Raw genomic sequence first — 25,582 nt, 5'->3', positions numbered from 1 at the left:
ATTTTGAATAGTTTGTAAAACAAATAACATGCAAAAAAAATTGCTGGTGAACAATTTATAAATTCATACCCACTGAAATGCCATACAACTTAAGAGGCACTCACAATAAGATTCATCATACTTTATAATAATGATGTGCTATGTCCCATGCAATAATTAGAACTGCATTCTGCATTACTGATCATTCTTAACCTAGTGGTCACAATTATGCACTACTTACAATACCAATTTTCATTGTAACAAGCTTATGCAAAGGGCAGAGGTCAGTCTCAGACCACACATCTTGGCAACTTTCCAAAGATGCAAATTTAATATTTCAACAGAGATGTTGCTAGGTGCTGGCATGAGAACCATATAGTGTCTTGAAAAATCAAAATAGAAAAACCATGATCAATATCTTACACAAACACCAAAAATTCCCACACATCTGGAACTCAACGAAAAAGCACCAAACTTGGCAGCCTTCACTACAAAAGCACAAGGAAAAGCCTCATTATTCTTGTACAATAAAAGATAAGGGTCATCGGTCATGTTATCAACTTGCATTTCTGTAATGCACAGTAACACTGTTTAATTCAGTAGAATAACCTGAAAATGTGATGAAAGTTCTTTGACATTATATAAATGAGAATTTCAGCCATCTGAGAGTTCTTCTTGTCAAGTGTAAAGTTTAGAAACTAACTGCTTTATTTTGTAACTTTACAAGTATGAGGAATCAAAAATTGGTGCAATTTATACACATTGTTGGTTAAAGTAGTGTTATGTTGTCAACATCAACCTGGATTAGAGTGCTAAACTGTTGTTTGTGCTGAGGTCATTTCTTTACTATGGTTTTGATATGAAAGGTCCTGTATAATTCTGTATTTTATGAATGGTTGATGTGGTATATCTCATGATTTGTTTCTAGCTAAACCTTTTTATATTTGTTTTACATAATTGTATAACTTGATATAAACTTTTAAGTTCATTTTAAGTGTGAAATTTTGAGTTAGGGAGTTTATTTTAGTGTTTTGGGTCTTCTTAATTTTCATTAATTGTTAAATGGTTAATAACTGAATTAATGCACAGCATTGGCAAATTAATGTTGACAAAATAAGTGTTGGTAAAATTAGTTGATTGGTGAATTAATTATTGGTGCTTACTATTTAGTGAATTGGAATACAGTATTGTTAGTAAATTAAGACATTTTAAATTAGTGAAAAACTCAATTTCAGTGTTTAGTCTTGTTCACTGTAGTGTCTTGTTAATTAGGCATTTAATTTTTTCTATGCTTAAAAATTTTTTTTTTCTTCAGAGGGAAAGGATATCAGACAATTTTGTACCAGTAAATTTGCATCAGAACAATGTCAGTGAGAGAAAACAGGGAATACAGAGCAGTTCAAGTGTCAAGCTAGTGAATTTCAGAGCAGCTTGTTAAGCTTTTGATTAAAGAGACACTGATAATAGTTCAATACATCTATGTTAGAGCAGAATCCTTCTGACTAATTCAGGTAACAAAAAAAAAAATTTCAATACCACTGATTTGAGAAGCACAGGTAGCTGAAACACATTGTTCAACAAATTGTTGCATATTATTTTGCATGCAAAAACTTAAGAGCCAAAACACACCAGAAATAACATGGATGCATAGATTAATAATGGTTTTATAAACTGGAAGAGATGGTTAAAATCCTTTAGAGAAAATGCAAAGGCAGTGGTTCATGAGGCAAACAAGAGAGAGCAAAGTGTAGGGCAACAAAGTGGAACAGTTACAGGTAGCAAATGAAAGAGAAACCAGAGAAAGATGAGAGTATTTATGGCACATCGTTGATTCCACAAAATTTTTTGAGGAACAAGGAAGGCCATTTACAGGCTACCATAAAACAGAAGAAAACCAAAACAAGGTAATTTTATTTTATTGTGTACTTCAATTTACTGATGATATTTGACACATTTTTTCAAAATTATACAGCAGCCAGTCAATGCTAACTATACTTCCCCTTCATCTCAGAATGAAGTTATTAAGTACTGTTTACAAATGACATGCAGTATAATTAGTGAATTGAAGAAATTAGGAATATCTACAATAATAGCAGATGAAACAAGGCACAAAAATAAGGAGCAGTTAGCCCTCTGTTTACAGTATTTGGTTCCAGAAACTAGAAAATATTCAACATGTAGCACAAATGTATGATGATGTATGCTGTTATGAGTGGAATAAATGGTTTTATTCAAGCTAGGTTTCAGAAGTATCACCCAAAAGCTGTTTGGGTTCATTGTTATGCCTACCAACTCAACCTAGTGCTCTATCACACATGTAAATCAATCAAAGAAGATGCTGGTTTTTTTAATATATTGGAAAGTGTATACATCCTCTTTAACACATTGCTAATACATCACCAAAAATTCAGAGATATCCAAACTCAACTCGGACTGAAACAAAATGAACTGCTACAAGTTTTTTAAGATACATGCTGGGAATGTGCTTATAACAAACTTCCCAGCTGTTGGGAAATGCTTTGGAAATGAAGTCTCCAACAGTCATTGGTGTGTTTGCAGAAGCTGTGCAAACTGCCTATAGTGTACTGCTTGTTTATGTGTTTATGTTTCGTTCTCTCCTTAGCACAACAGAGGGTTTCTACTAGCAGCTTCATAAAGAATACTTTGCTTTGGTAAAAGCAATCATTTTTTAAAGAAGCAACATGCAGTATTTTAAAGAATATAAGAACAAATGAAAAGGCAAAAGAAGTATATGAAAATATACTGACATCCAGGAAACAGCTGTATTAAAGAGAAAACAGAAACATGGATGATTTTGTGGTTAAAACTGCAAGTGGTGTACACACAAGGATATTATTACACTAGATAATGGGAGAAGAAAATTATTCTATCCTTTTTTATTTTGAATGATTTATGAACTTAACCAGTGGTTCTCTAGCATTAAAGCAGAACTAATTTTGGGAACTTGGGAATGTAGTCCACTCTCACAAAACTATCTCTGTATAGGACTTCACTTGCTAAACAATACAAAATAGAAGTCAAGCCAAAAGAAGTACTCATTGCTAAAAATTATTTACCTCGTGAACAAAAGAATGGCAAAAATCTCACCATGAAAGATATGTACCACTTTTCAGACCCTCTCATGATGACAACCTTAAAAAAAGTGGAACAAGTTGCACTAACTATCCAAGTGAGTACCTGTAACTGTGAAATGTGTACTGAAATCTATGTCTAAGGACACTGTCCTGACTGTTTATTAAAAGGCAAAACAGAAGGTATACACTGATGTTTTCCACATAAATTTAAGTAAATATTTTAAATTATGTTATATGTACAAAAATAAAGTTTAATATTTAAAAGTATGTTATACAATTATTTGTTTTTACAGAATTATTTTGCATTTTGTAAATTATACTTACTATATTTCTGTTTAAATTCATTTTAACATATTGTAAAGATTCTTTCATCTTACTCATGTTGTTCAATAGATCATTTTACTATGTATTCTGTAGTATCGAAGTGTGTTGAAATACCTAATTATTCTCAAAGAGGGGCTGTGGGCCCAAGCATGAAATCTTTTAAGTACCTATCAATGCCTCTGGGCTCCAAAACCATGTTGAAGGGTTCTCTTTTATATCCTCCTTTTGTGTGAAGGATTTGCTCCAAATTGATTTAGGGTGTGTTTCAAAACAATTTCTATTTATGAAAATTTCCAATTCGAAAGACTATTTATATTCCTCAATTAATAAACAATCACAATGTCTCATAACCATAATTTCAAAGCCTTACTTTAACTCCATTAAAATTACACTTAGAAATAATTTATTTAAATGACAAGAAAATTTATAAACTGTGTACTATTATCAGGTCCAGTTATAACATTGATTACTGAACATCATTAACTCAATAAAAACCAAAACTGTCACATTTTTCCTAGCAACATAGTGTTGTAAACACTTTAAAACTGATCAAAACATTTTCTAATAATAAGTACTCATAGAAAACAGACTATTTAAATTTTAACTCTTAGTATTTCCCCATAAACTCTCATTGTAAGTATATAAAGTATATTCACAATAATTGAGTATTTCATATTTAATTCACCAGTTGTATTTGTACTTACATCAGTCATTTGTGGTCCACAAAGAAAGAAAATTAAAAACAGTCTCATTTTATCTTCAGGTGTACCAGCTAAAGAAAAATGTATTTTAAAAAATTTGATGCAAGTTTTTCTTTACTATTACACATAAAAATTAAGCAGCAACAAAATTCAATCAGGTTATCCTATTAATTAAGAATGCAAATACCACAGGAAAACACTGATAACATTCTATAGTGATTCACATAAACAAATACTCAAGAATATTATAAAATCTTCAAGAAAGACAAAACACTTGTCTATAGTTTCCAACAACTTATTTTCCACATAAATAAACCTGTGGTGCAAATCACAAATTATAAAAAATATAACATATCCTAGGGAAGGAGATACCTGTACGATGAGATACAACATCTACCAGATATAAGTGCTATACATGCATTCTGCATGTGGAACAAAAACAAAATTGAAATTCAGAGTAAGTGTGGGTACTCAAGCCCCTAATGTTCCACATTTCAAATTATTATATAGCATATGATGTAGATATCTGTGGGATTATGTTTGTTCCGACACAACACCGAATAATCTAACGAAATCTATGTTAAATTGGATAATAATTAATATTGTAAGAAGAAAAAGGTAGAGTTTACTTCCATAATCATATTAATATAAAATATTCATTAATGTTGGTCTCAACTGTTGTTTAAATGATGTAACATGACAAGTAACTGATAATGGTGGATTGATTTCCATCACACAATTTTGATTTTTAAAAAAGCACTCAATACAGATTAAAGTATTTTTAAGTACAAAGTATCATCCAAGATAAAATTTTCCATCAAATGATATAGTTTATATTCTATTGGTTTTTACTTAAAGAAGTAGTGTTTCTCAGAACATGACCTTTTCTTTGTTGAAATTAAGTTCTGAATCATGTAGAACAAGATTTAAAAATTCTCTCTTATGCAGAAAACAAATCCTTACCTTCTGAATTGTTTATCATATCCATTAAAGACCTTTCCTAAAAGAAAAAAAAAACTTGTATATAATTTTAACAGAAACCAATCTATGTGAAAATAGAACAATGCAAATATCATTAATTTTTATCACTATTACAGGCAGTCAAGTTCAAAACTGCTTCTCTTTAGTCATACTCATTTTTGTATCGTGTATATCAATACTAACCCTATTTAAAAAAATCAAAAAGTATAAAATAAACCTATCAGGGAAGGATTCTCTCTTCTGTTCTCAAATATTAATGTAAGATATATAGCATGTTTCAATTTTAAAACTAATCAAGACAACTAACAGAAAAATAATATTCACTAATGTGATACAAGTTGAAAAATGACTTCATGATTCTTTAAGTTATGAATGAAATATGAAAATTAGTGAGATGTTTGGTAATCTATAGTGTATATTTCTCTTCCTATGGCATGTCATCTAACTTTTTTTTTTCAAACTTACACACAACTTCACACAACTGTGTACTTAAAAATAAAAGTTTCTAATTTACCATTTTAAAATTACTAAATATTCTGAATTTACTGAAAACAACTAATAAAACACTTTACTGTAATATTGAACATTCAAATACTTATTTTCAGTTGTTTTTTTTTTATCTGTTCACAATGCTCATATTCTAGAAACTTTTCACAGAATTCTAAGTCAAATTTATAAATGTTTAAGTCCACAGTGCACCTAAAATATTTTACGTTTTCCTACGTCAGCAATTACTGGGCTATTTTTCTAATATAATTTTTATTTTTAGACTCGCAAGGTAATTAATGAAATGTATGAAAGTTCACCACATTATTCAATTGCTAACAGCAAAGTCTGTGGAATAAATGTATAAAAAGTAACTTTCATCAAATACAAGTTGTTGTAATTAGTTTAAAATGAAAATATTTTTGCAGAATATTAGCTATTTATTATTTGTTTTCAATAATGTGTTTAATTTCTAAACACATTAAAAGCAAAGTGGCATACTTAGAAATTAATCATTATCACACTAATTAAGTGATGGTTAATTCTCATAAACTGCAAACAAAACAAATAAAATGTTCTTGAATAATGGTATCAGACTATTTACCAATGCCTAAAACCAAAATATAAATGCATTTAATATGTTTATTTGATCATATTAATTACTAAGAAGCCAGTATCTTAATTTAGATAAACTTGGTTCAGAGGTTTAATTACTTTCTGAGGTACAGTAATGCCTATTAAATAAAGTTCAGTTGTACCCTTATAGCCACGTTAAAAGCAATGTGTTGTGAATCATATATCACAATTATCAACACCTCTTAAAAGAATTTGGAATATGAAATACAATTACTAGGCTAATAACAAGTAAAAGAAACATGGTCAAGTGACAAGATTATTTTCCAATAGTTGAAAAAGAAAGAAACATTCCACATTTCTTTCATAAATTCCCTTATTTTCTTTTAAAGTATTTTTTCACCAGTTTTGTTCATGCAAACATACACTCAAAATATAGGAAGCTTACCAAGGAGGACTTGCTCATAATCTTTTCTTCTACTTCAAAGTAGATGTCCAGTTTTCTACTCTAAACACGTAAAAACTATATCCTTAATTACTTATATATTTATTAAATATGAAAATTCAAATTATCATGGTTTATCTGTGCACAGAAAAACTAAAAATAAATATAAATATAAGTTTGTCAAATAAAGTAAATGGTTGACCAGCATATAAAACATTAAATTAACTTTTTACTTCCACATATTCTGTCACAAATCTACATAAAATAATTTCTATCCATAAAATCACATAAAGAATATAGAAAACAGACAAATGTTTATATATATTGTTATTATATAAATAATTTAAAACTAATTTTACGTTGCATGTCTATCATAGTTACTGAATCTGTAGTGAGTTGTCTTATTTACTGCATGCAAGTACTCCAATATTTTCCTTACCTAATACCACTCTGATAGCACATGCTGAATACTGCTTGACATACTTAGTGGGCTTACCAATGCTTGTTATTTAAGTTTACTGCCACCCAATAATGGAATTCAAAGACTCCTTTGTACAGCACTCACAAGCAAACTTACAGACCACAAGCAAAAGTACCTACCCCTAGTGACAGAAAATCTTTAAGTTAATCTATCAATTTACATTATTTCATGGATTTTTTTTTAAAAAGAGTTAATTGTGTGGCTTCACTCACAGTCAAGGCTCTAAGCTACTTATACCACCCAGTGTAAAAAGTAATTTTTGAACATTTCTGTCATCCTAAGAGAAGTTCAACAATAACATATGTTAAATCTACATTTTTATTCATTAAGTTGTATCAAATTTTAAAATATAAATGATAGTGTTATTAACTCCTAACAATTTAGTGTAGAATATCCTGTTGGTGAATTAAAACATATCAACATTTGTCATGCCTGTCCTCCCATTATTTCAAATGTGAATGCTGAGCCTTGCTTGTATGCTCAGCTTTTCAAACATGAGAGAGACAAATGCTTAAACAGACACCATGGGACACAAAATACACAAGATGAATGAATACTTACTCTTACAAACATCTTTAAACTACAAAAGATCTTCCCCCTAATTAAGGGCTTTCAAACATGAGCAACTTTTATCTGTAGATAAACTCTGCCTACACAAAGTAATTAGTTTTTCTTCACATACACAGAATACTGTTCTGTGCCTGAGACTAAGTACAATAGGAAAACCTTGCAGGTGGTAGCTCTGCTCAAGATATCACAAACTGTTAGCAACAGAATGGAATTGTTTATGGCTTACCTGATGCCCGTAAATGTTTTATGTGGTTAATAATGTCAAATAATGGTACTTACAAAAACAGCTGGTTAGGTTTTTGAAGAGTTTTCTTTAAGAATATATAAAAATTGATATAAAATACAGATTTTAATTTTCTAACTATGCAGAATTTGATTAATTTGTTTTTCTTCTTGACATGGTATATTTATTTATTACTTCATATGTAGACTGTTTATAAACTATTATATCACTATTAAGATTTTTTAAAAATGTATAACTGTAATTTCATTCTTCAATCAGATACAATTAAGCAGTTATTAATGTAATTTGAATTAAACAGTGTTGTACATTGTAACTAAGTTATTTACAATAAAGCTTACAAAAACAAAAATTACTTAGCTAATATAAGAACAAAGCTGTGCTATTTTAACGAACTCTTACTAGCAAAGTTTGGAATATCACAACCTTTACTTGTTCAGTAAGTTGATATATGATAGATAGACAGATGTTTACTAAAAATCCTAAAATAAGATGTGAAAAATAATGTTTTAGTTTAAAAAAAATACTGTAAATAAACAACCACCAGTCAATACACTACTTTGCTTTTTAAAAAAACAAAAGACCACATATGAGAAATGGACAACATATGAAGCAGAGAAAGGAAAAGCCCCAAAATGATTTAACTCAGAATATGAAATTCTCAGAGGGCTGAAGAAAATATCACTATTCAGAAGTAAACTATATGGAATTTTCATGTACAAAATGAAGTGTGTGTGTGTGTGTGTGTGTGTGTATTCATATAGCAAAACCACATTGGGCTATCTGTTGTGTCCACCAAAGGGAATCAAACCCTTGCTTTTAGTGTTGCACATCCAAGGACTTATCACTGTCCCACTAGAGAAAGTGTGGGTTGATGCTTTACACTCATTAGTTATGACTTGGAGACTGGCTTGCATCACGTTGCATCCTTGAGCAAGACACTTTACCCTATTTGTTTCAGTCTACCCATTTATGATATGTATCTAGCTGACAGCTGGGATTTAACCCACAATTAATTGGCACCCCTTTCAAGAACAACTGGTCATCATTCTCATCCACTTGAACTAATGGAGCAAAAGTTTGAAAGTTCTGGCCCTATATGCCTTGTTAAGACCTAGAAATAATTTAACTTAAACAAATAGGAGATGAATCACAAGTATTGTTTGCTTGTTCTGAATTTCATGCAGAGCTACGTGAGGGCTATGTGTACAAGCAGTCAATAATTTAGCAGTGAAAACTGGAGTAAAGGCATCTCATCACCACCATCCACTGCCAACTCTTGGGCTACTCTTTTATCAATGAATAATGAGATTGCCCTTCACTTTATAACACACCCACAACTGAAAGGGTGAGGATGTTTGGTGTGATTGGGGTTCGAACCTGTGACCCTAAGACTGCAAGATGAGCACCCTAACCATATGGTCATGCTACAACAGAATCATGAGAAAGCAAGAATAATCCAAATGTGAAAGAACAATCCTGAAAAAGTGAGAATGTTCCAACTAAGAAAAAATAGACCTTTCAATCATTAACTAAAAATATCTCACTGAAATCAGTAAAGAAAGTTTTTGTATGACATTTAAGTAGAAATTAAATAATAAGATGGTCAGCACTCTAATGAAATTATTGTTACAACAGACTAGTACAATAAGTAGAATACGAAGCCTTTTTTGTTGCAAAAGGTCTGAAACATGAATAATTTCAATGAACTCTGTATTCCTTTAAAGACCTACTTGGAAGAAAAGTCTGAATGAGTATTTTTTTGAGAGTATATAAGTATTGAACAGGCTGAAAGTATACATAACAATTCACTGGTGATTATTACTATGCAAAATGGAAACTCAGACAAACTGAAGAAAAAAAAATCATCCAGATGAACAGGAAAAGATAAAATATCCAGTTATATATATAATACTCTAATAATAACTATTAAAAATTATTAACATTTGCATCATTTAGGAGAAAATAAAAATTTGGGTATATTTAGTTTCACCCCAATGAAGATATGCTGTTAAGAAGATTGTTTTTTGTTTGTTTGTTTCTGGAATTTTGTGCAAAGCTACACAAGGGCTATCTGTTCCTAATTTAGCAGTGTAAGACTAGAGGAAAGGCAGCTAGTCATCACCACCCACTGCCAACTCTTTTACCAACAAATAGTGGGATTGACCATCACATTATAACACCCCCATGGCTGAAAGAGTGAGTATGTTTGGTGTGACGGGAATTCAAACCCACAACCCTCAGATTACGAGTCAAACACCTTAACCCACCTGGCCATACTGGGTCCCTATGAAGAAGAAACTATTTCAAAGACACAATATATCAAACTTGAATTCACATTTTAGTTATACTTGTCTAATTCCTCAAAGGAAAATACTAATTTATTAATATTTATAATTTCTATTGTGATATGTGTTCACACTGTGTATAACAATAAAGGTTGAAAACACGTCTGGCAGTATATCCTGTGCACAGATATACAACACTAATAGAAGTAAATGCTTCATTTTCAAATACACAGATATTGAAATTACCTTATACATTCTACAATTAATACATCACATTGTACTATCATAACATACAAAAAAAGAGTTCAAAACAAAACTTTTTGTGCAACTAGAAATCAATACCAAATAACTCCAATAATTTTTATTACTGAAATCTAAATTATTTATTCCAAAAGAAAACCTCAATTATAAATTTCCAGAACAACTTTGATAACAAATATAAGCATGAACAATTACAATCACTGTAATTTTAGTTAATATTTTATTTCAATAATTAATTCAAATTAAAATACTTCACACAATTTAAAAACTTCATTTTGTGTAAGATAATACCCTGTAATTGTCTTCTTTAAAAACACACACTTTTCAACATTTCTCATCAGAAAAAAATTGACAAGAAATAAGTAGATCAATTGTCTTCAATAAATCAGTCGAGTTGTGTCTTTGTTGAGAAGACAATGAAATCATAAAACAAACTACCTTCCAGTTATGATACACAATTCTTATTCTGTTTTCAATAAAATAGAGAAGTTTGTATTTAATATGTACCTTAATATGATCTAAGATAGCAGTTGCTATAGTTGTATGAAGATCAATTAACCTTTTCTTTTCCAGTAGTTCAGGCAGAGAACTGAAAATTAATAGATAAGAAGAAAAAATCAGATATTTTTAATTCAGTATTGAATACTTAACTGTTTATATCTTCAAGATTTTAAACTCTACCAAAAGATTCAGGTGTTAGCTCATAGCCTGCTTAATTTTAAATATCATATAGTATATAGAAACTATGTACACTTTATGACACTAGAAAATTATGAATAATAAACATACACACACATATGTATAAACCTATCTAAGATGAGATGTTGCTGACATTAATATGCTCTCTTCCTTTTGAATGTTAAAATTAACTGTTGTTATCTTTAATAATACATATATATTTTAGTGAAATTAAATAATTACATTCAAATGAAGCCAAATGAATAAACAAAATAATGAAGAAGGACTGCATTAAAAACAGCAAATCCCAACCTCTGATTAATTATATTATAACCATAAATTTTTAAGCCATAAACATGAAACAAAATATGCTGAATACTTTTAAGAAGGATCCTAGGGTACAAGCTACAATGTGGGTTTTGGAGGTGATTGCAGAAGTAGGACCCACATTATGGTAGGGATACAACATCTATCAGTCCTAACCTTCAATTCGCTAGTGTTACATAGGAGGATTAGAAATTAGGAGAGCGAGTTGTGGGTGCTCAAGCCCACAACATCCCACAACTATAATACCCTTCACTGCCTGCAGACAGTTGTGGGAAGGTGACTGCTCTCCCAAGTTAAAATAAGAATAAGATAAACATAAAAAGATGAAAAATAAATAAAATGAATAGTATGTCAGAGGTTTACTGGCCTACTTGAAACAATGCTTGACAAGTTCATAAACAAATATGTTATTCTAAACCTATTGCTTGGGTAAATGATAATATCTAATCTTCAGTATCCAAAACATGCAGGAACTTTTTAATTTTCTATAATACTTAATTCATCATATTAAAATTTATGAAAACAAATATAACATTTAATAAAAGGGTAAAAATGCAGGTTTATAAAGCAAGTTCTCTATTTTCTTCAATTGCTGTAGGCCAACCTAACAACTGCAACTTGAGAAGTTTCTTTATATTCCAAGACAATGGATGAGTTATGCTTAATATTTGTAAGCATTCTTTATAAGTATTTTCAACATGACAGTTCTGTCATTTGGACTATACTTTGGTGGTTATACCATCTTCATACCTAACAGTTTATTAAAACATTGAAAATTATGATTTGACCATATGGCTCAGTCTTCATACTTTACAAATAATCAGTTTTTTTCTTTATGCCAAAACATGGATAATTCCTGCAATCTACAACAAATATCATCAGAAAAGACAGAACTACAGATGAAACTCAAAACTTAGGATATATGAAAATCTTAGAACATCAAAGATACAGTATGCTAACAAAGCTACAGAAAGATTCTTTGTCAATAATAAATCTTATTTGTGAATTTCTTCCTCACCAAAATGTGAATTACAGTAAAAAAAAGTTTAGCAGTAACTAAAGGATAATACAGTAACTCCCTCAACATGGCTCAATCAGTTTAACTGGCCACATGATCTCTTTGTACTTTTATAAAGTCCATAGATTTAATACTTCTAACTTTCAATATAGTGTGTATAACTTCAAAAATCTGGTTATCTTTCACATACATAAAATCATTTTGTAAAAGTATTTTTAATAAGCTAAAATAAAGATTTGTCCAAGAATGTATTGAGTATTTGTTTTGAACAGTCTGTGTGCAAAGTTATTTTCATGTCATGATTAAAAATACATTTCTTCATCAAATTTCCTTTGTGTAATCCCTAAAACCTCATAAAAAAAACATTTCAAACGTTTTTTACTTTAGTGAAACTTTATATTTTATCTGTTAATTTCTCTACCACATCTCTAAATGGGATCAGTCAATTTGACCAACCTTGTAACCACCAAAAAAAATCAAAATAGATCTTAGTAACCCTTTCATTCTTTCCAGAATTACTTCAAGTTATAACATGAAACTACATTCATTTATCCTAAGTAACCTTAAACTTGTAATAGTATACATCTATTGATAATTAAATTTTATTGTTTTATTCCATTTTAATTGTGGCTAACTACTATCTACGACATTATGAGGTGTAAACCACTCAGACAATATGCAGCTTATGTTACATTATTGAATTACATTACCCATGAGCTACTACAAGATGCTTGCATGCATGCCTTGTGAAACATTATTATTATTTATTTTAGCTAATCTAATCTTAACCTAAAAATATCCTTATTTCTTATATTTTAATTACTTTTTAATAATAAATAAAGAATAAGCATGAGAAACAAGAAATAAGGTACTTATTCAATAATCTTTTTCATGCTGTTGATTGATGATGAATTTTTGTCCATACTTTTTTATACTAATGGTAGTAATGCACTACACAATTTTAATTTATATGATGCACTAAGGAACAGAGTAATAACATGCAAAAAAAGTAGACAGTTTTCCCTAACCCTCAAAATTTTTCTGGATTTTTATCTATATGACAAGAGCTGTTACAAATTCATCCAAGCTAGTAATTAACTTTCTCATGGGAACTAAGTTTGTACTCTGAGTGAAACCGATACTTAACTGTTCAGAATACAAGACTACACAACATATTATTTCATAAATAAAAACCTTGATTTTCTATTGGTTTTAGATAATATATAATTAAACATAAGAGGGAACTATTAACAAATTCTAAAAGAGAGAATGCAACAGGTGAGTGTGGCATGAGGATCTGATTTTCTGTTCAACAGCTCTGTTACAAAAAATTAAATGTCATAAAAATTATGGTTTGTCTGAGCAATAGTATATTTCAAAGAGTAATTTACATTAAATTTTGTACTTTTTCAAGGGGGTGTCAGATAAAATAGAGTAGAAAAGATGCCTAGAGAAAATATGTCGTGTGTTACATTAGGAAAAGTTCAGGATTTTTTAAAAATATTGCTTTGTAAAATTAACACCTTAAAACTTATATACCATTAAAATATGGATTATTAGCTGAGATTTTATGCTATACTAATTGGTATAACATTAAACCAAAAATAAGTTAAGACCGTTTTGAACATGAGATACTAAAAACTGTATGTCATGCACAGTAAAGGATACCAAGTTTGTTGAACTATCTTAGAAAAGCAGTGAAACAGTATACTAACATTGCTATACAAAAACTCTGTCAATCTACCATTAGATCAGCTGAATCCAACATTGTAGACCTGTAAAGTGAAACAAAATTACTTGCTGCCATTGCAAAAACAACAAGATATTCTGCTGCATTCTGAATACATCAAGATGATTTGCTGCCATTTTGAATGCACAGGATGAAAACAAACAAACAAATAATAACACAGAAATAAATACAAAGCTTAAGAGTATACACTGATGGAGAAAACACCGATCTCTGGAAAGAGAATCACCTAAAATGGTCATAAAATCTATACTAGTCATGCTAATGGAATAAAATGTGAATGTAGAAAAAGAAGTAGAGATTAACTGTAATCCTTCATGTTAATGTATGCAACTACATAAATTTACTTCACATTTTATTCCCATGGGAGGTGGGAGAATATAAGATAGATGGTCAAATTCCCCCATTCAATTAGAGTAGACTTTCTACTGCATCAGTTCAAAATTAAAGACACCTAACACAGGTAAACTTGGTGTAACTTTTCATGAATACCAAATATAAAGTTATGGTCTATTATCATCTGTACATAAAGTATTTTCTTATCATCATTGTGCTAGCTGTTTTCTCATTATTATTATTATCCTACAATATTTTTGCATCCTTTCTATAAACCCTTCTCATTAAAAATTATTTTTTATTCATATAAACAAGCTATTGTTAAAAATTTGATTATTTTGTCTGTGCCTCCTCCCTTGATGTTCAACCTTAAATATAACAAAATAATAAAAAATAGTTCTTATAATAAACAAAGAAACAATCATTTGGGACTTGATGAGCCTTTTTAGAACATGAATAATTATAAAAAAAACGTATGATTCAAAGTTATATTCACCATCAACCTAATGAACTTACTGAGAGCTTTCAATACTAAACAAACTCTGCAACATAAATTTAATTTTGCAGAGACCAAATAAGCTATATAAGAATTTGAAATAAGACAAAATATATTAAATGAAACAAAGTGATAATGAGATGTCAATAATAGTCTAAGGATTTTTTAAAACTGTCTATCAGTTTTAATTATATTTATCATAAGGCTTTAGTATTAGGCCTATTACATTTTTCAACACTACATTCTTAATCTAATCTCTTAGGAAGCTTCAAGAATTAGAAGAGTGTACAATAACTGTATTCCAACAACACTGTATATCAGGCTAACAGCAAACACTCTGGATTTATTATCAAAACATACTGTTGGCAATGGATATGAAAAATATAGTGTGGCTGGAATACTATTATTCTACACTCTTCTGATTCTCAAAAATATCTGAGGGACTAGATTAAGAATGTACTGTTTGAATATGTAATAGGCCTAACACTAATGTCTTACGACAAGTATAATTACAATTCTTTTTCACTGGCTTGTAAGAGGCATACGTAATAACTATCTATTAGTTTTGTATTATTAATGGTAATTTCAAACTTTGGCTTTAGGTTCAGGTGAGACCCATGTGTGACTGCAAGTACCAATACCACCTAACTGAATAAATGGTTATTATAATTATTTACTTTGTAAAAAATGTAATATGTGTAAGACACAAGCATTTACAAATGTAGATAACTTCATAATTACAACAAAATAAGTATACTTTGGAGGATATTAAATTAGATAATAAAATTTACAATCCTTTCAAAAGACCATAACTTTATTAATATCATATTCTATGCAGAAAGATAATGTCTTTCACAATATCTATAAAACTATCCTATATATCATGAAATGTCTCTGTTGCAAATATTTTGTGTGATCTCTTAAAGACCAGTATTAGCATTTAACACTTTAATAAACATTTGGCACTTTCATAAAAATATTCAAGTAAAGCAAATACTTATACACAGAGAAAGAATTAAATGTATGCATAATATTAAAAATTATAAAGTTAAATACTATGGAATTATTTTAATTAACTCTTGTCACTAAACTCAAATGTCTCACACCAAGTTTAATATTTAACTCTGGCATGTTATTGTCATATCTTAGTGTGTTAATTATGTTAAAATTGTGTAAATAAAAGTGACATACATGTATATAGACCTTGTTTGAGGCTTACAATACTCTAGACAACAGATACTTAGGTAAAAATAATAGTTTATCAGCTAGCACAAAATGTTTGAATCTCCAAACAATATCACACTGGGGGTTAAGCACAACACCATAATTTCTAAACAAGTACAGTAAATGAACACCACAAATTATTTTGTCTCCTTTTTGTTTCTGTAATAAAACCCCCAAAAAAGGAACTACATAAAATAGTAGACATATGGCTCAACAAAAAAATTTTCTCAAACAGAACAAATATTTGAATGTAAAAATAGTTATTGTAAAGACATTTAATGCATTCTTTTTCAGTTTTTGTTTATTCCATCAAGTAGTAACACTAAAAACTTTAGTGTAAGAATTATTTTTTAACAAACATGTGAACAAGGTATTACTATTTGAGAAAATTATTCTGAGCATAATAAACAAATATAACTGAGGACATATTCACATATCAAGAGAAATGAATTACCTGACTGCTGATGTAAGTTTTGCTGTGTTGTCAGAGATCATACTTATGGCTTCATCAGTATCACCTTCTAACCCCTAAATGTAGAATACAAAAAGTTTAATAATTTGGTGAATGTCTGAATATAAATCCTTAAATAAACTTGTCAAGTTCACAAACAACACAGAACTAAAAATTTTGTTTAAAACTACAATTATGCACAAAACCCAACATTTGATCTAAAAATGTTCAACCTATCAAAATTAACATACAACCTCTATTTGAACATTAAGACATGAAAACATCTATTAAAGTATGCAAACAAGGTATACAATAAAATACATGGCCATTGATGACAAAATTTTTAATAAGATAATTTTTCATCAGTGTATACAATATTAATGCTATCATAATAATAAACAATATACCCTAGCATAAAGTAAAAGTAAGTTTTTACATTGTGTGCTGAAGTGTGTATTTTTTGTTTGTTGCTGCAAAAATCAGCACAAGGTTACACAAAGGCTCTCTGCAATAGCTTTACCTAATTTTAAGCTGATAAACTAGAAGGAAAGCAGCTAGTAAACAGCATCCACCACCAACTCTTCAACAACTCTAATCAAATAATGGAATTTGACTATAATTTTACATACCATACCCATAGCCTAAAAGCACAGAGTGAATTTTTGCTGCAATAAAATTCACACCATGAGCCCTCAGATTCACAGTTTAATACACTAACCATAAAGGCGTTTATGGACTAATGTACTTTTATAAACAGTCTTAAAGATGAAACATCTAAACATAAATTAGAAAAAGCTTTATAGTAAGAAAAAATGCATAACATATTTCAAACTCACCATCACTGTCTTTAATCTTTTAACTTCTTCTTCTGAGGCTCTATATGATTCTAACTCCTCCTGTACAGCTTCCGCAACCAATGGAAAAGGACTAAAAAAATTGTAATGGTAAACAAATTCCCAAACAGTAAGATTTTAAAACTTTCATGTTACTGTTTAAAATATATTATGTATAGCATAATGCATTAATTTTTATATTTTTACATTGCTTTCATCAATATACCTTTAGCCTTTTAGACAACAAATACTCATAAAAACATCAATACTTTGAAAATTCTCCATATTTTTAAGATAGATCTCAATTCTCAATGGTACATTTACTAACTGGCTTACTTATAAATATACTTGGTCATATATATTGTTTTCACTAATTAAAGATCATAACATCAGCTGAAATCATTATATACAGGGTGTTTGGAAAGTCACTGTGCAGTTTTGTAATCATATTTTCTTCAGTCTATTTCAAGCCAGCAACTGATAATAGTCTTTAGAAACAAAATAAGAAGGATCCAGGCCTGTATTGATGCCAATGGGGGTCACTTTCAACATTGCTTATAATTATCATTCATATTTACCTCCTGTATTCTATATTGAATTATGTCTGTTAATAAATATAAGAGCACAGTGACTTTCCAAACACTCTGTAGAATTCATAAACCCCTCTCAAGTCAACTTACAGGCAAAGTGTACCTCCTAAATGCTTTGTTGTACTTGGGTAGGAACATTATCATTGAAATACCATATGAAAAGTTTTTTTAAATTTAAAAAAAAACATTAAAGCTGGAACATTAACCTGTTCAGTGCCATAGATGAGATAACTCATCCAAGCTGATCGGTAACACAGAGCCATGGACGAATTAATTCGTTCTCAATGATACCTAACTTCAATGCTAGATGTCAGCATTTGACCTACTTACAAACTGTTTCACTTACAATCCATAATGGCATCACGAAAAAGCTACAAAATGAAGAAGCATTAGAGATCTATTGTAGCAGCTGAAATACTTGGCAGTCAACAGGTTAAAGTTTTTCATATGCCTATTAACAATAATAAACCTAAATAAACTACAAGAAGTTTTTGAAATTCACCTTATTCCATCAACAGTTCTATTAATTGTAAATACAGTCAAGGTTAGGTGAAGGGAGTGAACTGAAAAATCGTACAATATTGATCTAATCTGAGTTTTTTAGTTGATTAAAAATAATCTAAAATTACAACACTTATATCACATTTGTTCCAAAGACCTTCTAATATTATGCTAGAATTCTTAATATATTAAATAATTTCTTAGACATAAAAAAAATGTTTAGCATTTTTGAAATATATAATAACTTCGGATTTCTGATCAAAGTAATATATATGCAGTGTCATTTTCAAACTGAATTAGTCAAACAAACCTTCCTTTATGTTGTTCCCAAAATCTATCCAATGGATTTAGGTCAAAACACTTTATTTTCTTCCTTGGCTTTGCTCCAACATGACCAGGTTTTTCTTCTGTCTCTTCTATAGTCACTTGATTTAATTCTAGTTTCTGTACAAAAAACAACAACATTCAACTACAAATATCATACTTGTAAAATTAAAAATAGTATTTGTTATCATTATCAAGCAGTTGTAATGCCTTAAATAGAAATCATTTAAACATAATGCATGCAAAAGCTAAATATATTCCAAATAGATTGATAAACCTAAAAAAAAAATATCTTGCCACTGACTCATTAGTATAGAGAAAAATTAATAAGGATATTACTTCTACAATAAAAGTTGAGCACAAGGTACAGATCGATTCTATAACTATTCTGCTAATAACATACCAAAACATCATGAGCGAGAGCCTGGTATGTCCATGTGTGATGTAAAGGAGTAGCCATGTCTAAATTTCTGTCTAAAACAACTAGGAGTGGACGCTGAAAACTAGAATAAAAATATGATTATTTATCTCTCTTCAAACATTTTGTTTAAAATATAATTCAAACAGAGGTACAAATAATCTTACAACTCAGGCAGTACAACATGTAATCATCAATAAATTTCATCACAAAAATCATATTTGAACTAGAGAGATATTAGAAGATTCTTTAACTTCCTGTTATTTTCATTTAACACAACAGATGTCAAAACTACCAATGCATTAATCTTTTCCATGTTGCAGAGTATATAGTCTTAGTTATATTTTAAATATGAAAACACAAGCATTTGTTTTAAAAATAACTGTAATACATCATAAACTCACAGGGAGCTTTATCAACATTCCCTACAATATTTCAACATAAAAATGGGGTACCTTTGAAACATATTTCAATTTTTAAGTATTAACTCACTATCATGTAAATTGTTCAAGTTAATTTAATCTTATAGGAGCACCATATGCATTTCAGAGAAACTTTATTACTTTTAATAGATATAAATACTCTAATGTGCAGATCCTATAAAAGTCTGCACACAACTGATTGCCTGAACTCTTGAAACACTCAACTACATCTCTGTGTACGATTTTTTTTTATTTGCAACTACAGCAAGAAAGAGAACAAAGCAAAAAAAAATTATCTCTTAGATCAGTGGTTCCCAGTTTTTTTTTGTTTATATTGAGGGTACTGTCTTATATATTCAAGAATTGTGCCACGCTTTGAAAAACTCACAATAAATAAACAGGAACACAAGAGTCATTAAATTTAAATTGGCTTATGAACATTTGAACATTTCATTTCATGTATGGATGAAAATTTATTTTTTTGTAGGCCATGTAGGGTTTATGCAACTTTTACTTTGTTGTAATATTTTTCTTTTCCAAATGTTTCATTTTTGTTTATATATCATTAAAAATTAATTATAAAAATTTGTTTTGGCCACCTTCACCTTTATTCTTAAATAAATAATTACTGTGAGGGGTGTGAGAACATATTAAAATTTTTTAGGGGTGCAGGGCATAAAAAAGGTTGGGGACCACCATCTTAGATAAAGACAACTAATAAAAAAATACAAAACCATCACTGAATAACAGAACAAACTGAAATGTAAACTTTTCTTTCTGGAATTTTGTATCCAGCTTGTTAAAAATGAGGTGTTGGTGATTATTATGATCTTATTCAAGATTTTCTTACAGCTGTTCCATGAAAACAAAGGATTAAGAAACTCTTTTTTACAATATTAAAATATTAATAATCTGATCAACATGAAACAGAAACCAGTATGATGATATATGTGAGTTGTGACTTTTGAAGTATCACTTCCAGGTAGCTAAGAATGAATATCTGTTACATCACACATACATAAGGTTGGCATTGAACCACAAAAAAAGATAAATAGAATAATGAACACAATACTAGCAGTCTTACTACATCAAGGTATTGTATTAATAATTTCTGACAGTACATTAGAAGCCTCTACCAGTTTTTAAAAAAATCAACTACCCCAAAAATAGAGGTTTTTACAGAATATGTTTAAGTCGCTTAAACTCTAGTAATAAATGCTTTATAATAATAATCCAAAATTGTAGTTTTATGAGAAACTTCTATTAATATACTCTTTATAAATTGATAAATGCAAGTTTTTATCAAACAAAACCATTAAACTAGCTAACTTAACATATTGTGTTTTGAGGGAAGTAGACATCAGATAAACCCCTATTATCTCATCTATATTTATTAACAGTTTGTTTTGGATATATTCTTTCATATCTAAAATTTGCATAAAAGACACAAAAGCAGTGGCATAAATTAACTATTTTTACACTAGTGCAAACCTAAATAAAATTGATTTCACTTAATGTTAAACTTGTAAGAGGTAAGTGTATTTTAAAGACATTCTTTCTACACAACATTACGGAGCTTACCTAAACTGTCCTGACAGTGTATCAGACGTAAACAAACTGTTTCTGGAATCTCTAATGTTTTCTCTTAATTTTTTGTCCAGTTTCTGTCAAGGAAGAAAACATAAAATGCATTTAATAATTTGTTAAAAAAACAACAAACAAACCGTTCTCTGTTGTTTTTTTACAACTATCTGTTTTAAGCAACATTTGAAAGTTTGAAATCCATTATTAACTAAGCAACATGTTAGAGTATTTTTTTTAGTGTATGCCATTTTCTGTAACACTCTCATGGGTACAAAAATTTGAAAATCATTATGACATTTGATAAGTTTTATAAGATAACAAAATAATAATAATTTATTTGCACTTTTACATTTACCCTTCAGATATAAATCTTAATATTAAAACAAGAAAAATTTAAATTGAAATAAACATGCACTAAAATGTTCAGTCAATACTGAGAATAAACTGATGCAGAATTTTCAAGCATGAAGAATTTGCTTCTTTTTACATAGGTTTAAAATTTAGAAGTACATGGATTTTCACTGTATATATCAAACCATCATTTGCTAAAATAAACAATTTCTTTCCATACTCGCTATGCCTAATGGATTTACAAATCAGATACTTTCATTTTCAATTTTGTCTTTTTATAGTACAAACCAACATTTCACAAAATCAGCCTGATAATTAACTGCATAATAATCTTTAATTTCTTGGGCAATTTTTATAATTATAATTATCAAATTGTTATGCATGGTCTTAACCAATTTTCTGTTACCAAATCAGGCCTAACAATCAAGTTTAATGATTCTGTTCAATGGAAAGATCAAACACTATCTCACCCTCTCTCTTATTTTTTTTTTTAAAAAAAAGCTTAGTCAATATTAAACTGACTTAGTTGTGATTATTCAGCGAAACAACCTTTTATAATAACCAACAGCAATTTTGTTATCAAAATGTTTCAGCTTGTTTTTAATACTTAGTAAATACTTTAAAGCATGGTATGTTAGGTTATTTATTTCAGTAGAAATAACGCTGAAAATTCTTAGAAGTTATCCAGGTTTTTGCTGTGTAATAAAACAACGAAATTCACTAGAATTAGCATTCCCAGCTAAGTTTACAATTTACTGGTAACCACTGCAAATTAGCACTATATACTCAACCAATGTAATGATTTTAAATTTTTCTTGGCTATGAAAAAAAATTTATGCAACATTTGTTACATAATCACCATAATGACGAAACCACTATTCAATTTTTATTTCTTTTTTATATATAAAAAAACGCTAAGCAATACACATAAGAACATGTTTGAAATATGAATATGTTTTGTGCCAGAATTACTTTTCTTTGTCATTTAAAGGATGGACAAACGAAATTGACATACAAAGAAACATATAAGGCCTGCTATTTTCTTTGTCAAACTATCACATTAAAAGGCTTCAGTCAGCCTAAGGTTTTAAATTAAAAATAGGATTTACCAAACTTGTCATCTCAAAAACGCTATTCAAAGGAAAAGTTTTTAACATTACCAGTAAATGTTTGGACACAATGATATTCTGTTAAAAATATGTTAATCATTGGTAGGTTTTTTATTCTATATTTTAAGTCTCAGAATCTTTGTTATAATATCTACGGTATGTGACTTTGAATGTAACTGGTTGGATTAACATCAGTTTGTTGCCAATTAGTGTTTCACACATATTGATATTAATTCTTCATGATACTTTGGCATTAATCCCCTGGAAACATCACTTCAATCTGTCACTACAATGATAGGTTATGAGAAGATGGATTGTGATATGAAAACCAAGTGCTTCTTTACTCTCTTGCTATAAACTATGTCAGTTTAATTCAGTTCATGACCCTAAATTGACCTTTAGAGTTTTCATACTACAACTTTTAATACATTTTATGTATATTCACAAATTTTTGCAAGCTTTCAGTAAACAGTAATGTTTCTTGTAGACAAGTAAAAAAAAACAATTTTATTACAATATTTTTACTAAAATTTATCCATGATTATATGCTGGACTCAGTCAGTAAGGAGCTTTCCATAGTTTACCACTCCATTGGTTAAGAACTGTTAAGTGGCAAGGGTATCTCATGTTTCACTTGAAGAAAGGGGGGGGGGAAGAGGATTGCATTAGGAAGATCTGCAAAAGGGCCTAGATCCCCATCTGACACCTACTGGAAAAATCTTTTACTGGAAACAGAATAATAGATGACAACAAAAACTTATTTTGAAAAACCAGCATGTGCAAGCCAAAGAAATGGACAATCACTTCCTTGATGTTGGCCTTTTTCATGATAGTCGAGGGAATAATACAGTCTGAAGCAGAAAATTGAATAATTTTAATTCCATGAAGGTATCTAGTGGTTTAGCAGAACATACCATCTAGACAGTGGGAACTGGTAGAGACATGGTAGATGGTTTTAACATTTCCCATTATGATTAGACTGATATCTGGAATGTATTTAAGAGGTTTTAGATATTACACAAGAAGTTTTACATTTTGAGATGAAGAATTTTTAAAAGCAGAGATAATTAGCTCATGCAATACAATGTGAGAAACTGTTATAGTTTCTTGCTTATACCAGTTTATTCCTTTCTATTAAGGAGTAATTCTGTCTTTCCAATTACTCTGCACTCAGACTAGTCAAAAAAAAGATTTGACATATTCAAGGACATTTTTTCAGTTTATTAAAAATAACTTCATAATATATCAAATTTTTTTATATGTGAAAGACATGTAATGTTTACTGAAAGTATGCCAAACTTTGTGAAGATACATATAATACATTAAAAGTTAGTAGTATAAAAACTATAATAACTTTAAATGATTAAGAAGTGGCCATGTTGTCAGTCAATTCAACTGAGCCTGTGTAGATTTATCCAACTGCCTTTTACGTGGAAGTTAGCTCAAGGCTAGTAGCATGTCAATTTCATAGGAAGATGTAAGAGGTAGTGAGGCATCCTGTGTAAAGTATTGGTTCAGAAACTATTACTGCTTTGATGTTCTTCAAATCAGAGGGTTTTATAATATTTACAGAGAGTCATGATTTATAGAAATTGATTCTACTGATAAGATGGGGCTTGGTGGAAAGATATACCACTATATGTTAAAATATTTACTGAAGGATAAAAAAACTAAGGACAGATTTTTTGCTCATCCTATGATGTCATAGAGCACAGTTGTTTATTAATGTTTATTAACAGATTCATTTGCATTACTCATGTATACAAACATGAAATTATACATATAAACAAAAACATAAAATTACCAATGAAATTTAACATTTACATTTTTAGTTCACTAACAAGTATGATGCAAAAATTAAAAGTTACTTCACCTCAGCTACCATTTCTGCTGCATTCCCCCTTGGACTTCGTATAATTGGTACAGCACCTAAAAAAGATTCAGTCACACAAGTGACCATGCTGACTAGTATGTTCTTCTATATATATTTCTAAGCTGTAGTACTAAATAGTTGAATAATTCACTTTTAGGTTCCTAAAGCATGACACCACATGGCAATTCTGTACACGTGGTTTTATATTCACATTAATTTCTTTAAATCTATTGCTATTTACAGCTCAAAACCTCAAAATACAAAAAATGTGCTTTTTTAAATTACTTTACACATGAAGTAGGTCAATCACTGAGACTACCTTTATATATACTTAATTATTTTCATAAACACTGACTTAATCTGTCCTTTCAGGTGTAACAAAAGCATTCTTCACATCTGAATAGTTTTACCTCAAATGGTGCTGAAGGCTTTTTTTGAAGATAATCTATTTTTCTCACTTGCTAATTTAAAATACCATACCTTAAATATTCAAACAATAACTACTTTTGTTTCTGCATGATCCAGTTTCATTTTTACTATGTTTGAATATATGATCAAGTCATCCTTCTTTTAACTCTGTACTTACAATGAATATAAATATTAATAAATAAGAAAAGTTAAGAGTCAAAATTTAAGCCAAACTTAAGTATTTTGTTCAAAATACATAATTATGAAAAATATACTTCTTGAAGAATTTTTAAAAGCATAAATTATCATCATCTATCAATACAGCATGAGCAAAAAATATACTAGTTTCTTGCTTATATTAGTTTATAGCTTTGTATTAAGGAGCTATTCTGTATTTCCAAATACTTTCCAAAATATCAATGTTACATTACAAAATATGTATTTTTCATATATAAACCAAACTGCAC

General features: G+C 29.4%; 1 protein-coding gene across 2 annotated transcripts in view; it reads right to left on the bottom strand.

Moving 5' to 3' along the window:
• The window catches only part of Slh (sec1 family domain containing Slh), a 74,063-nt gene that overhangs the window by 25,272 nt on the left and 23,209 nt on the right, over positions 1–25,582 (bottom strand). For both annotated transcript variants that reach the window (XM_076503541.1, XM_076503539.1), the window contains 10 exons: positions 24,708–24,763; positions 21,372–21,454; positions 19,354–19,453; positions 18,937–19,070; positions 17,539–17,629; positions 16,706–16,779; positions 10,933–11,014; positions 6,588–6,647; positions 5,063–5,099; positions 4,103–4,170 (listed from right to left, as the gene is read on the bottom strand). In XM_076503541.1, coding sequence (XP_076359656.1) covers positions 4,103–4,170; positions 5,063–5,099; positions 6,588–6,647; positions 10,933–11,014; positions 16,706–16,779; positions 17,539–17,629; positions 18,937–19,070; positions 19,354–19,453; positions 21,372–21,454; positions 24,708–24,763 — 785 coding nt within the window. The remainder of the gene's footprint in view (positions 1–4,102; positions 4,171–5,062; positions 5,100–6,587; positions 6,648–10,932; positions 11,015–16,705; positions 16,780–17,538; positions 17,630–18,936; positions 19,071–19,353; positions 19,454–21,371; positions 21,455–24,707; positions 24,764–25,582) is intronic.

The sequence above is a fragment of the Tachypleus tridentatus genome, chromosome 6, assembly GCF_004210375.1.
Source record: "Tachypleus tridentatus isolate NWPU-2018 chromosome 6, ASM421037v1, whole genome shotgun sequence".
Lineage (NCBI taxonomy): Eukaryota > Metazoa > Arthropoda > Merostomata > Xiphosura > Limulidae > Tachypleus > Tachypleus tridentatus.
The sequence above is the reverse complement of the archived record's forward strand: the minus strand, read 5'-3'. Positions and strand labels throughout refer to the sequence as shown.